This window comes from Numenius arquata, chromosome 2 (genome assembly GCF_964106895.1).
Source record: "Numenius arquata chromosome 2, bNumArq3.hap1.1, whole genome shotgun sequence".
NCBI lineage: Eukaryota > Metazoa > Chordata > Aves > Charadriiformes > Scolopacidae > Numenius > Numenius arquata.
In genome coordinates this window covers 127,637,815-127,653,127 of record NC_133577.1, presented here as the reverse complement: position 1 = coordinate 127,653,127, position 15,313 = coordinate 127,637,815, and the positions used below count along the sequence as shown (strand labels likewise).

The following is a 15,313-nucleotide window of genomic DNA, read 5'->3' as shown; positions in this document are numbered from 1 at the left end:
TCTTCCCTATGCAGCCCAGGATCCCATTGGCCCTCTTGGCGACAAGGGCACGTTGCTGGCTCATGGAAAGTTTGCTATCCACCAGGACTCCTAGATCCTTCTCCTCAGCAGTGCTTTCCAGAAGATCCATCCCTAATCATTTTGATCAAAAATTCTGATCAAGAATTTTCAGCTTTCCGGTACCAGCCGGCGTTGCTGCTGTTTAAATGATGCGCCTGGTTTCTGCTCCAGCGCCTCACGGGAACGGCCCCGGCTCGGCCGCTTTGGGCCTGCGGAGGAGCCGCGGTCCCTCGCTGCTGGTGAAGCCCAGCCCAGGCCCGTCCAGCGCTCCGAAAGGCCGCCTGACACCAACTTCTCCTCACAGCGCTGTAGAGAACCCCGATGTCGGGGATTTTTGGGGAGCGAACTCGACCCGTTCCGTGCTGTGAAGCCCGGCCCGCCGCCGCCACGGCCCCTCTGTCCCGCCCGCCCTGCCGATGGCCGAGCGCTCGATGCGCCTCGTTGCGCCGCGCTGCGCCCCGCTCGATGCGCTCGGCGCTGGAACGGCGCGGCCTGGCGCTGGCGGCGAGGAGGCGCGGCGCCAAGATGGCGGCGGCGGCGGGCTGTGCGTGAGCCTCCCTCGGCCCTCCCGGCCCAGGGCGGGCGGCGGGCCCTGGGCGGCACCGCGCCGAGCCCAGCCGGCATGTGCGAGACCTACTCGCGGTGGCTGCTGCGGGTGTCGGTGGCGCAGATTTGCCAGGCGCTGGGTTGGGACTCGGTGCAAGTTTCGGCCTGCGACCTCCTCACCGACGTGCTGCAGCGGTACCTGCAGGGGCTGGGCCGGGGCTGCCACCGCTACTGCGAGCTCTGTGAGTACGGGTCGGGCCGGGGGTCTGCGGGGCTGTGCTGGGGGGGCGAGGGGCTGCGGCGAAGGACGCAGTCGTTGACGGCTGAACGCGGTCCTGGGAAGCCGGCTGCGGGTGGCCCTGCTTGAGCAGGGGTGTCTGGACCAAGGGACCTCCATAAGTTCCTGCCAGCCTCGGCCGTTCTGTGAAGGGAGGCTGCGGAGCAGAGCTGTGGGCCGTGGGGAGGGGAAGCTGTGGAGAGGGAGGCTGTGGGGTAGCACTATGGAGGCATGGGGAGGGCAGCTGTGGGGCGGGAGGCTACTGTAGGGCAGTGCTGGGGGGTGCTTTGCAAGGGGAGGGTCATGGAAATGTAGCAGAAGGGCATGAGGAGGTGGGCTTTGGGCAGCGCTGGGGTCTGTGGCACAGCGGGTGTGAGGTGAATGCGTGAGGGAGACCAGGCTGTGGGGCAGTGTTGTGATGGCTTGGGGAAGTGGACTATGGGGCGGTTCTGTGGGGAGAGAGCACGGGGAAGGGGTCTGTGGAGGAAGGTGAGGGCATGGGGGGAGATCAGGCTGTGAGACAGCACAGGGACCAGGGTGGGAGATCAGGCTGTGGGGAGGTGGGCTGTGGGCTGCTCCAACTGGGGGAAGATCAAGGGGAGCTGGGCTGTGAGAGGATGAGAGAGGAAGCTGTGGGGCAGTCCTGGTGCGCAGGGGCCCTAGTGTGAGGGAGATAGTGGGCTGTGGGGCAGTGGGTCTGGGATGTTGGCATGGGTGAGGAGCTGAGGCCGTGAATCTGGCGAAAACGTAGCTCTGAGGCAGTGGGTCTGGGGTGTGGGGAGATGTAGGTGCTGCCCCATTTTCTCAGACTGCAGTGTAGCAGGGTATATGTATGGGAGGGGGAAGTGGGAGTGTTGCTGCTGCTGGGGCTGGAGTCTGCTGGATCTGGATGGGATGTACTGGGAGGAGAGAATCATAGAATGGTTTGGGTTGGAAGGGACCTTAAAGACCATCTAGTTCCAATCCCCCTGCCATGGACAGGGACACCTCCCACTAGACCAGGTTGCTCAAAGCCCCCTCCAGCTTTGGAGCCTTGAACATCTCCAGGGATGGGGCATCCACAACTTCTCTGGGCAACCTGTTCCAGTGCCTCAGCACCCTCAGAGTAAAGAATTTCTTCCCAGTATGTAATCTGAATCTTCCCTGTCTCAATTTAAAACCGTTACCCCTCATCCTATTGCTTCACTCCCTGATCAAGAGTCCCTCCTGTAGCCCCCTTCAGGTACTGGCACGGGCTCTAAGGTCTCCCCAGAGCCTTCTCTTCTCCAGGCTGAACAACCGCAACTCTCTCAGCTTGTCCTCATAGCAGAGGTGCTCCACAGCTCTGGTATCATCTTTGTGGCCTCCTCTGGACCCATTCCAGCACTGTATGGGGGTGGGCAGGGGGCTGTGGGCAGGGATTGTCAGGAACCGGGGCAGCATGGGGTCATATACGTGAGGTTGGGGATGTGTCTGTACAGGGGGAAGTGATGGTACTGTACGGCTGGGAACGTGGCGGGGAGGAGGGTGTGTGGGGCTGCAGTAGAGTGTTTTTTGGGGGGAGACTGAGCTTTAGTGCACAGGACGTGGGAAAGTCATGGGGCTGCATGTGGGAGGTGTGGAGTATGTGTATGGAGAATGGGAGGGATGGGGCTGGGGATAAATTTAGTGCACGAGGTCTGAGTGTCCTCATGTGGATGCAGTGGAAGAGGTTTGGCTGGATACGTGTGGGACTGGAGGTGGCCAACGCTGCCGTTGAGATGACATGTGCAGATGGAGCTGGGAGTGATGGTGGGGGGCAGGATGCCCAGGGCCTCACTGGATTTGGGGTGAGGTGGTGCTGGGGTGGGACTATGGAAGGGGTAAGTTTACACCAAGTGGGAGAAGAGAAAGAAAGAAGGTCTGTGAGTCAGAGTGAGGACTTTGGCTGGGTCACAGAGGAGTACGGAGTGTGTGTGTGTGGATGGGATGGGGAAGAGGTGACAAGTATCACTGCTGGGGCTGGCAGTGCGACAGAGGGTGAAGCTGTGTGTCCCTCAAGGTTGTCCTTGCAGAGCCTGCAGTGGAGGGACTGAGCAGGGCAGATGACCTGCTGGTACCTGCAGAGTACACGGTGTGAGAGGACAGGATGTCCAGTTGCTGGGTCAGTCCTGGGGGGATGAGAGGGTGGTAGGAGTCTGTTGGGTGTGGGGATGTCCCAGAAGGGGGTGTCAGTGTCCTGTTGGGAGGGTGTGGGAAGGTGGTGATACGTGAGGAGAGGGAGGCTGTCAGGGTCACTGCGGGGTCTGAATACAGGGAGAATTGAGGGGACATGGAGCAAGGCTCAGGCTGTCGGTGGGGTTGGAGGGTCACGAGTCTGTGGGGGGGGAGGCCCTTTGCTGCCCTACGTGAGGGGCAGGGAGGGTGTAATGTGGTGGGGAGGGCAGCAGTGACATGTGTGCAGAGATGGGGCTGCCGGTGCTGCTGCTGGATCTGTAAGTACTGGGAGGGAGATGAAGGGGGGGATGCACAGCGTGGAGAAGCTGGGGGTAGCAGGGGTGCCCTGAAGGGGTGGGTATAGGCTGTGTGTGCATGGAGAAACAGGGCTGCTTGTGCCTCCTGTGTCGAGAGGGACGTGTTTCCCCTTCCTTGGGCGAGCTGGGGAGCACACTGCTGCTCTGTGTGTATGTGGAGGGTAAAAAGTCCTGGAGAGCCCCTGGGGCATAGCTCAGAGCTGCTGCAGTTGGGTCTGGCAGTGGGGAAGGCATTCCAAGCAGGGTTTGGAGCTGGGGTGGATAATGTGATTGCCTGCCTGAAGTGCTGGGTGAGGAGAAGGTGACTCACTGGTGGTGGATTTGGAGCTACTGTAGCCGCCACCAGTTCAGAGAATGTACTGGGGTTTGCGGGAGGTTATGGGAGAGGTAAAAGGGACAGCAGCCCTGAACTGCACAAATGGAAGTCCTGTCCGAGTCGTGGGAGCTGTGCTAATGAGGGTGTCACAACTGCGGATGAGTATGATAGAATCATAGAATAGTTAAGAGTTGGATGGGACCTTCAAGATCATCGAGTTCCAACTGCCCTGCCGTGGGCAGGGACACCTCCCACTAGACCAGGTTGCTCAAAGCTCTATCCAGCCTGGCCTTGAACATTTCCAGGGATGGGGCATCCACAGCCAAAGCTTGCCCTACAAATTTAAGCTCTTTGCTACAACGAATGGAGATTTCAGATGTGATTCCATTGCCTAAACGGGTGTCTAGTGCTGTAGGGTGTCCAGCATGGCTGCTAGCTGTTAATCTGCAGGTGAAGGGAGTGTGTCAAGAGGATGGGGCTGGTCTTTTTTCAGTGGTGCCCAGGGACAGGACAAGGGGAAACAGGCACAAACTTGAATATAAGAAGTTCCACCTAAGCATGAGGAAGAACTTCTTTCCTGTGAGGGTGGCAGAGCACTGGAACAGGCTGCCCAGAGAGGTGGTGGAGTCCCCTTCTCTGGAGACATTCAAAACCCACCTGGACACGTTCCTGTGCAACCTGCTGTAGGTGACCTTACTTTGGCAAGGGGGTTGGACTAGATGATCTCCAGAGGTCCCTTCCAACCCCATATCATTCTGTGATTCTGTTTGATTCGGAAGGTCTCCTGGAAGCAAAGTGATGATCTGAACATACTTGGTCCTACCTCTGCTTTGTGATTTCAGGAATAGAGATGGAGTCTGGCGCTGCCAGTTTAACTGAATTTAGGAAGGGCTTAGTGATACTGGTGCAAACTCTTGGAGTTCTAGGTTGAGTAGGTTTCCTTGTACGAGCTTTCAGCAAATCTCAGAGCTGGTTGGATGTAAAGCTGTGTATGGTCAGTCCGGAAATGGGACTGTGCACTGTTAAACCAGTAGCACCAGTGCAGCTGCTGCACCTGTGAAGTCCGTATCTCAACCCGAACAGAAGTTATCTGTAAAGAGATTAAAGGGGACAACAGAGAGAGTTTGGGAGAACTGGGTTATGGGATGAAAAAGGAGCTTCCCTGGGTCAGAGCTGTCCTTCGACATGGTTAGTACAAATTTTGAGGAGATGCTGTTTTTACTGGATCACTGCTTGTGCCGGAGAGGAGTTTTCCAGCAGCGTTGCCCCCCTCCCCAAGCTCAGCTGCGTCTGCCACTGGTGCTGCCGTGTTTGTAAGACTGGGAGGAAAAGCAGCAGAGTTGGTGAAAATACAGCTTTTTTCCTTGTGGTGCTTGAGAAATTGGTAGTACTTAGAAATAAAGGAATGTCTGTTGCTTTGGGTGTGCTCACTGAAAGCAGGGAAAGGAGGTTTTTTCCCCACCTCTATGAATGGAGAAGGAATATTACAATCTGGTTTTTGGGGTTTTTTTTGTGGAGAAAGGGAATATGCTGTTTTCCTGCCAGTGATGCAGTTTTTCTTGTATTACCTCTCTTAAAATAATTTCTGTATTTATTTATTTAAAAGGTATGTAAAAAGACATCTTAACGCTCAGCTGATGTCTCCCTGTTTTTTCAGAACAGTTTCGCTCCTAAAATAAGTTACAGTAGAAACCCAGCCCGGGATGAATGAGCTGAATTTTGCCACGGTTTTGCATAAGTAGAATTAATTAAATTCCGATTGTAGCATCTTTTATTGTCGGTGTGTTATCTGGGAGTCAAACCAGTGGGGTTCGAGTTAGTAGCGCTGTCAGCTGGAGGGACATCATCTTTGTATTCGGAGCTGAATGGATTTACTCTGACGTAATTGAGACCGTGTGGTTTTGCTCTGAAAAGCATGTCATCGCTGTTCGCCTATTTTCTCCGATGTAAAAGAAAATTATGGCTTTCCCAGCTGTGTTAGATCTTTGTTCCAGCTGTTACATCCCATTAGGAGACCTCCGTTCAAGATTTTCATTACTTTTCTGCTGTTGTTTCTTTGCATTTGCGGTGGCTGGAGTTGATGGGGAGCATCTGTGGCTGCAAAAGGATTTGCCAAACGGGCTTGAGATGTGTTTGATGCCGTGAAATGCTTCTGAATAGTGTGTTGGGGGGTGGAGGAGAGAAGGAACTTAGAGAAAATAAGGCTTTTTCCTGGTAAAATAAACCACGTTACGCTGTTCGAATTTGTGAAAAGCTTGTAAGAGGAAGCCTATTCAATATGCTGTACATCTCACACGTGTTTTTATCCTAAAATTTAAATAAAATATTTGAAAAACAGCGCTGGAGTATGTAATTAAGGTATTGAACTACAAAGCAAACTGACATCGTGTGGTTTCTGAGAGCAGAGTTCTACTTTTTTTTTTTTTTTTTTTTAATTGTTGTTTGTTTTAAGCAGAGGTGAAAAGGGAAAAGTTCTGTGTTACGTGCCGCTCCGTTTTGCGCTCACGTTTCATGCGGTTTGATGGAGGTGGCGGCGCAGCTGGTGCTTTGGGTGAACTGCTGTGGATTTTCTAGTATATTTTGGGTTGTGGTTTGTTTTTTTTTTTTTTATATTGGGGAACTATCCAGTGAAGACAGACGGTATCTGCTTCATTTGCTATGAATTTAGCTTGGCAGTGGGATGGTTGGTTATAGACATGCAGAATACGTCATGTTTTACCTCTTAATTTACCACGTTTCCAGTAAGGTAGTTCAATTTCCAGTACATTTATGTGGGTGGTGATTTCATGGGAGGGATGAGGAGGGGAGTCGTGGTTTATTCCCCCCAGAAGCCTGGTTTTTCTACTCCATTGCTTTAAAAAGCAACCAGGTAGAAGCTACTTAAATTTAATCACTGAGGGCACCTGGGTGTATTTCAGCAGGACAAATTTAGATTCTCTGCTGTTAAAACTAGAAGAGTAATAAACTAAATAATGGACTTCGAGGTTTGTTGAATCTAGGAGTGGGGGTTTTGTTACTCTTTTCTTGATTTTCAGTCTTGAGCATATGCTGTGATTTTTATTTTTTTTTTTAATTTTTATTTTTTCTGCTGAAAGTTGCTTACAGTGAGGAAATGAAGTTTAAAAGTTGCTCTTTAATCTCATTTTGTGTAACTACTTTTTTTGAAGATTATTTTTGTGTCAATGTAGGATCATAGAACATCTCAAGTTGGAAAGGAACCATAAGGATCAAGTTCAACTCTCTGCTCCTTGCAGGACTACCTAAAACTAATTTTATATGTATGTATATAAAAATAATATTAAAAGCGATATTAATAATGCAACTGCATTTATATTAAAAAGGCAGGCTCTGATGTGGTGAGCACAACATTTTAACTGGAAGGAAAAATGACAGATCTTGCAAAATGTTCTACCAAGATAGAGCTGACTCAAAACCTGCTCCAATGTCCCTGCACAATCTCCAGTAAAGGAAAACTTACCTTCATTACAGCAAATCTCTGCTTGGGAGAACACAAGAAACAGACCAATATTTTAATTGGGAGTCACCACAGTGGAGAGAATAGACCTGGCATCAACCAAGTTTTTATTTCTTTCTACCTAAATGTCAAATTTACATTGTACGTTTTTTCATATTTTTTTTTTTTTTTTTTAGTTCACTCCTCAGTATCTAATAATAATCTCTATCAAAGCCTTGGATTTCGACGCTCACTTTAGATGAGCTGATTCCCTGCGCTGATGCTGAAGGACTCATGTAACAAGTATCTACCCAGGGCCCATAACACTTGTTATATAGAAGTAGGGAGGTGGTTGTCCCCCTGTACTCAGCACTGGTGAGGTCACACCTCGAGTATTGTGTCCAGTTTTGGGCACCTCAATCCAAGAGAGATATCGAGGTGCTGGAGCGAGTGCAGAGGATGGCAACGAAGCTGGTGAAGGGCCTGGAAAACAAATCATGAAGAGCGGTTGAAGGAGCTGGGACTGTTTAGTATGAGGAAGAGGAGGCTGAGGGGAGACCTCATCACTCTCTACAACTACTTGAAAGGACACTGTAGAGAGGTTAGTGCTGGTCTCTTCGCACAGGTAATTAATGACAGAACGAGAGGGAATGGCTTCAAGCTCCAACAGGGTAGGTTTAGACTGAACATTAGGAGAGAATTTTTCACAGAAGGAGTGGTCGGGCATTGGAATAGGCTGCCCAGGGAGGTGGTTGAGTCACCATCCCTGGATGTGTTTAAGAGCCGTTTAGATGTGGTGTTGGGGGATATGGTATAGGGGAGAACTTAGTAGTGTAGGGTAGATGGTTGGACTCGATGATCCCAAGGATCTCTTCCAACCTAGACGATTCTATGATTCTATAAGCAGTGAACCTCTTTATGCCCTGCTAACATTACATGTTGCTGTTTTGAAGCTAATTAACTTCTGGCTACCAATAAAGGTCAATTTTTTTTTTTTTTGGCTTGACATTTATGAGGTTACCAGAAGAATGAGCAGACTCTGAGCAATAGCAAGAAGATGCTTTTGCCTGCTTGGTAACTACATTAATAGGACCTTTCCCCCCGCCCCCGAAGTGCCCTCAAACAAGGCATATATACCTATTTAATAAATATACTCTGTGTGCTTCTGTCTGTTCTTCTGGATGCTGGGTGGAAACAATGTGTTGCTTTTTTGAAAGAGTTATCCTGGAGTAACTATTTAGTGTAGATACAGAGGTATTTAATTGTGTAATGTGCTGGAGTGCAAGGAATCTGGAACAGAGCCTGTAATAAAAATACTGAGGAGCTACACCTAATAATTTGCTGGTTAAAATTAAAATTTAAAAAAAAATCTATTTTATAGCAGACATGAGGGTGAACACTGAGCTATTTATAAGAGACTGTACGTGTTGCACGGGTAGTGGCTCATTAATTTTTCTCAATATATTTATTATTAGTTATTATTAATTATTATTAGTTTTCCAACTACAGCTCCCTTTGAACAACGTGATGTGAAACTAAAAGCTCTCTTTTCTATACGCTTGTTAAATTGTCACTGATTCATGTGACCTTTGAGCCAGGAAGGAGGAGGTGCTGGGGGTGAATTTGACAAAAGTAAATCAGCTGTTCCTGAGACTTTAAGAATTCGAGAATTGAGACTTCGAGAATTTGAGACTTCAAGAATGTCAGAATTTAAGGAAAACAAGATAGTTTTTCCCTAACCGTCATCCACCCCCTCCCAGTTTCTTGGGGTGACACGAGCATTGGTCACCTTGTTTGCTGAGGGAATTCTTGTGACTTTTGCAAAGATAACCAGGCTTTAGTAGCTTCTAAAAAATTCCTTTTCCCCACTACCCGAAAGCGAGCTTTTATTGCTTGAAGGGGAGTTAGTGCATCGTCCCCGTTCTATTTGGTTTGGTTTTCCTTGTGGACAGCTGGGTTTATCAGCAGGGCAGAGGGCTGGATAACTTCCCACCCGGATATTCGGCTCTGCGTGGATTCTGTTTGCCCCTAGTTTCGGTGCTGTACTTTTTTGGGGGGGGTCCATTTCTGTGTGCAGGTCCCTCCTCACCCGGGGTTGATTCTCATTCATGGGGAAGCTGAAAGTATCGTAACTGCCCAGCTGTTCCCACAGGTTTCTGATGAGCTGGTTTGGGACCGAATGGTCTGAATTTGGACAACAGATATTATTTGAGTCGCTGTTGTATAGGGAATGCCAAGAGGCTGGAAACCAAAGCTGTTTGTGACCTGGCGCTGACTTGCTGTGTGACATTGCATTAATTATTTCACTGGGAGGCTTCAGCGTCTGAATTTTTAAACTGAGGATAGCACAAATATCTGGAGAATATTGAGACAGGTTCAGTATGTACAAATTAAACTTTTTTTGGCATCATTTGCTTACAGAGAAAAGCCTAGAACTAAATGAAAGGCCGGGAGAGTATGTTACATGTTTGTCAGCATTCTCTTTCATGTGTCTGGCTTCTGCTATTTTAGTGAATTTTTATTAAAGGAGGGAGAAAAAAGAAATGCTAAGCTTTCAAATATAAGTATAAAGGCACAAGTTTTTATTTGATAAATCACCTGAAATTACATTTAATGCACTTTTGTGCTGTTTGTATTTCCAATTGATAAGTCTTTTGATTTAAACACAGATATGAATACAGGCCTGAAACTTTTTTTAGTACACTTGTACAGCTGAGGACACTTTCTGATCAGTCTCTTCATCCCTGTGACAGCTGCAGTTTTAAAAATCTCTTTTAGCTTTTAGTCAACCTTATGACTTGGCATTGTCTCTTTGGAGGCAAATGTCAAAGATATGGGAAAATTGATTCTTCTCCAGGTTTTTTTTTTGAACCTGCTTTCTAACACGCATAATGGTTTTTTGATATGGTTGCTTAAATATTTCCATGCTTCAGTTACACTTAGTAGTTGCTTCTCTGCCACGTGTTTTTAATAAGCACTTGTAGGAAGAAGTCCTTTTTAGCATTTCTAACTTGCTAATCATGTCAGTACACTTTTTTGGAGGTTAAAAAGATCCTGTGCAGATCATAGAGTCATAAAATTGTCTAGGTTGGAAGGGACCTTTAAGATCATCTAGTCCAACCACAGAATCATGGAACGGTTTGGGTTGGAAAGGACCTTAAAGACCATCTAGTTCCAACCCCCCTGTCATGGGTAAGGACACCTCTCACTAGACCAGGTTGCTCAAAGCCCCATCCTAGGAAACCCCCAGCTCTAGGAAAAGACCTTTTCCTATTGGAGGGATGAACTGGACTAGACTTTTGCCCTGAGTAGATGCTGGTGCAGGTGCAAAGAGGCGCACAATGAGCAAGGTGCTGAAACCCTAGTAACGGGGTAGGTGGTGTGGTGCATCTCACAGTCCCGTGCCGCACGTTGTCCAGCTGGGAAACCTATTGCAGCATTTGCCCTGCCTGGGCACTTGGTTTTGCTTCCCAGGGAAACTGGACCCAAGCGCGGTGTGTGTCCCTGCCAGCGGGTAGCGCTTGCCAGGTCTGAGAAATTTCCCACCTGGGAATGAGTGCCGTGAGGCTCACCGTTAATCCTCCCATCCTGTAAACAGCACAGGCAGTGATTACAGGAGCATCCAGGGGATAAGTAGGCTCTACTTCTGGGCTTGTTGAAAAGTTTTGAGAAATTTTCCCCAAGTTTTTCATTTTAACGGGCTGTCCAACTTGTACCTGTTAAATCTTGACACCATAGAAACTGGTTCATTAAATTCAAAGGTACCTCCGTAGTCTGAAGAGCAACTAAAAATGTCAACACAAAATTTCTTAGCTGTGTCAATTATCTAAATTTAATTTTTCAAGGATAAAACACTCTTCTGTCTCCCCAGTAACTATAGGGATGTTCTAACTACTCCAGAGTGGTGATATCCTCCTTTAATTATGTTTTTGTAAGTCTCCACATTTCTCCGTCCTTAGAGTCTGCAGGGGAAACTAGTATTGCACTTGTACTAGATATTATTCAAACACAAAATCCAAGATGGTTCGTTTCGGAGGGAGTTCGTGTTCTAAATAGAGATGGACAAAAGAAGTGATAACTTGGTCTGATCTCCCTTTTAGCTGTGGAGAGAATTAAAACACAAGCGACTTGCCCAGAGTCACACAAGAAGCCAGTGTTACAGAGCCGAGAATCAAAGCTATAATCTGAGCATTACCCTTATCTTCACCGCAAGACCAAGAAGGGAAATTCTAGAACAAAATTCTTATTTTCTAAATGTACCTGCAGGCGGGAGTTGGCCGGGGGTTTGAGTTCATGCAGTGATGTGAGAACCAGCCTGCTCCGACTGCTTCGGCTTCGAGATAAACCAAGAAGAGATTAGGTTAAAGGACAAACAAAAGAGCATCCCCCCCCCCCGCGTTCTCCGAAGCTGAGGCTTCACAATAGCGATTGTGTTTCTTCAATGAGCACGGGCTGGTTTTCCATAATTGCTTTTTTTTTTTTAAAGTAAATCACGGCTTATCATCATGTAGGGATGTAATATCTTCATAAGCCAACTATACGGAATTTTAATAATTCAGTATAATTTTATTGAATTAAAAGCAGAAATGGTTGTTAGGGTTTAAGGGCATCTTTTGTCGCGTTATTGTTATTATGAAAAGTCAGGATGAGTCTCAAAGTGGTGCCTTGGCCACCGAAGCCGGGTGCCCAGTTCTCCCTCCAGAGGCTGTCAGAGGGATTTCCCTCTGTTGGGTCAGGGAAGCTGAGGCACTTAAGAGGATTTTGAACTATTTTCAAAGAGAGTTCAAATCTTTGAGCCAAATTACATGTGTAGAACAAACTGCATCCTTTCCTGGACTGTTTTCTTGGAGGTCCTATTCAATGTAGACCCTGACTGCTCAGCCAGTAAGGTTTCACTATGCTTTTCATAAAGATTTTTGCTGTAGAGTCAAACTTAAATTGCAGCTGAGGAAATCAACCCCTGAAGTTTAGTATAAAATATTCCCTCCTTATCAAACCACTACTTAATATTCTTTATTTCATCTGGGAGGTATATCTAACCGGTAGGTAAAAGTGACTCATAGTTTATGAAGCCTGTAGATTTCATCTGGTGGAAAGATACTAGGTGAAATATTTTTGTTATCAAGAGATACATGAGATACCTTCTTTTTTTTTCTTTTTTTTTTTTTTTTCTTTTTTTTACTACCCGTAAACTACAATTGGTTCAACAAAATGAAATTGTTCATTTTCTAGATTGGAAAAATAACGCGTAGTCTTGTTACATGCTGGTAAAGGGGCACTTTCTTGGGCTTGTTTCCTTCATCTGAATGTACATTCTGAAACTGATAACTATTTTAAGTGCTGTTGCACGGTGTTAATTGACTGTTGCCAGGTAAAGCCGCCTGTTGCTGCTCCCTCGGTTTTGCACGGTTTGCTTCTCGGGGGGGCAGTTTTTATATGGTATGAATTGAAACAAAGTGGTACAAAACACTTTTAAATGAGAGTGTGTTCTTAGCCTGAAACGGTGTGTGAAACGAACATTAAACCCGGCAGAACTGTGGGGCTGTAATCTCCCTTACTGGTGATACTGGTGGTGAGCCGAAGCGGGTTGTAACCTCTTAACTGTAGACCTGCAGGTCAAATTTTATTTTTTTTTAAACTGGCTTTTTTGCAAAAATGTTGTTCTCTTGTGTGTTTTGTTTTCTTTTTTGTTGCAGATGGCCGCACAGATCCGATTTTGGATGATGTAGGTGATGCCTTCAAGCTCATGGGGGTTAACCTGCATGAGCTGGAAGATTATATACACAATATCGAACCTGTCACCTTCGCACATCAAATCCCTTCGTTTCCCGTCAGCAAGAACAATGTCCTGCAGTTTCCCCAGCCGGGAAGTAAAGATGCGGAAGAGAGGAAGGAGTACATCCCCGATTATATGCCACCCATTGTCTCTTCTCAAGAAGGTGGGAAATTAATCCTTTGCTTTAAGTTTTGGTCCTTGTATGTTCGCGTATTTGTTCGCATCCTGGAGCGGATCGAGTGGTGCTGCCCGTAGGGGTTGCTCGGAAAGGACCCCTCTGGGTGTTACACAAAAGCGGTTTCAAAGCAGGTACCGGTGCTGTGTCAAGCTTCTTTCCCACTCTTGCACTTTCCTCCAAGATTAACTGATGACAAAATACACAGTGTTAATATACATTTTTTCTATAATGCGTTTAAGTGTTAAGTTTTCGGATGACAGCAGAAATGAATGCTTTTTATTACCATTTATCTATTCACCTCCCTCTTATATATATTGTAAGAACTTACATCGTTTGGCAAAGGTAAAAGAAGGAAAGCTGCCCAAACTGGCACAGAATTCCCAGCTCCTGACAGCTGTTTTCTTCTGCCTTTGAACAAATTTAACGCAAAAAAACCCAAACCCTCCTCCAGTTAAAATCAAGTCAGATTTAAAATAAAGAAGTAAGAGTCGCTCAGAGGCACAGTGCCTGATTTTCCTTCTCTTTGCTAATGTTGATTAGGGTTTCCTCATCACTCTTCCAACTGCACTCCTTCCCTTTCTTGTGTAAAAGTCCGGTAGGGGCAGGGCTTAGGGAGCCCTGTGACAGTGAAACCAACTACAGAAATGCTCCGAGCTTCAGTTTGCCAGGGAATTTCAACAGCAAAATACTTTTTTCTGGTTTTCAGCTACATGAGACTTGATTGCTAATAAGATAAACCTTTTAAAAAACACAACCTAGTCTTAACTTTTAACAGTGAACATCACAACTATATTTTGTGGGGAAATAAACTTTTGTATGCTTGTGAACCAGGTACAAAAATCCCAGACAGAACTTCATTTTCCAAAAACTTCATTTTTCCAAAAGAGTGTAACGAACAGATAAAATTCTTATAATTTCCATGGGGACAGAGTGAATATCATGCTCTATTATGCATATTATTTTTAAGAACTAACGTCTCAAAGTCTGAACACTGAAATAAGTATAAAAATTCTGCCCAGTGTAAAGGTGAACATAAACGACCTCACCTTATTGAGTGAATGAAATTCATTGCTGGGCTGCGGCAGGCATCGCATGAAGCAGTTTTTCAGTGATTTCCTAAGCTGTTGTAAGCGTACGTTCAGCTTTTCATACATCACGTTCAGCTGGAGAGATGCGGTTACCGTGTGCTCCAGTGGGACTAAGGGAAATTATAGTCAGGAACAGGCACCTGAAGCGTAAAAGATTGTCAGGTGCAATGGGTTTAGTGTGTGCGGTAGAAAAAATACGCTATTTCCAGTTACAACGTGAGGACTTACTCATGCTGAAGAGTATTTCTGAAGCTCTGTACACCTGACTTTTCCGTTTGCTTTAATTGCATAGAATACATAGTTATTTTATGGATCAATAGCGTTTTAATGCCTCTTGCCTTAATGTAACCCAGGAAGTAAAACTGCTGGGTTTTGGTGGAACTGCAGAAATATTTTCTTGGATCGATAAGAAGGTACTAAAATCCCCACCTTGTGAAGTTTAAAAGGGTTGTTTTTAAAAATCTTAACAACGAACTCTCTTAAACCAGGAGGAGACAAACAGAATGTAAGTATCATTTACGTAGGGAACATTAAAAAGGGAAGGAATAGAGGAAGAGGATGTCGAGAAGTGAACGTGGATTTTAGCAACCCTGTTCTGGCTTCGTTCTTCTTTCTTGAATCGCTTTAGCCTGATTTTTCAGGAGGTAAACAAACACCATTCTGCCAGAGAAACCCAGCATCTTTGAAGTGTAACAACTTACCCAGCACTTTTGCCTGCCTTTTTTTTTTATTTTTTTTTTGTCTCTAACTTGGAAAATCGTACTTTAAAAATATGCAAGAAAGATCAAATCCAACAGGGCACAAAGCGGCTGCAGACGAATATCTGAACCTGGGGAGTGAGAGATGAGAGTGTTCCAGGCTCAGGCCGGCGGTACGTGACACAGAAAGAGAGGCTAAAAATTGAAATGGGGACAGTTGTGTGCGCTTTTCTTTTTTTTTTTTTTGTACGTAACTTTTTATACTCTTTCTCTTGCAAGTTAGATCCAGGAGGTAGATTTTAGCAGTCCTTATAAATAATGTATGAGTCCTTTTAACACCCGAAGCAAGAAGATATTATTTCCAAAGTTGGATGAGAACCAGGAAAACTTCTAATGCCTGAGGCTAGAGTATCAGAGGACCTATAGAC

At 46.3% G+C, this 15,313-nt stretch overlaps 1 protein-coding gene across 1 annotated transcript in view; it reads left to right on the top strand.

Annotated features, from left to right (window-relative positions):
* Window positions 1–566: 566 nt before the first annotated feature.
* The window catches only part of TAF3 (TATA-box binding protein associated factor 3), a 129,747-nt gene continuing 115,000 nt past the window's right edge, over window positions 567–15,313 (top strand). The window contains exons 1-2 of the mRNA XM_074144584.1: window positions 567–848; window positions 12,842–13,084. Of these exons, the coding sequence (XP_074000685.1) occupies window positions 683–848; window positions 12,842–13,084 (409 nt within the window). The 5' untranslated portion in view covers window positions 567–682. The remainder of the gene's footprint in view (window positions 849–12,841; window positions 13,085–15,313) is intronic.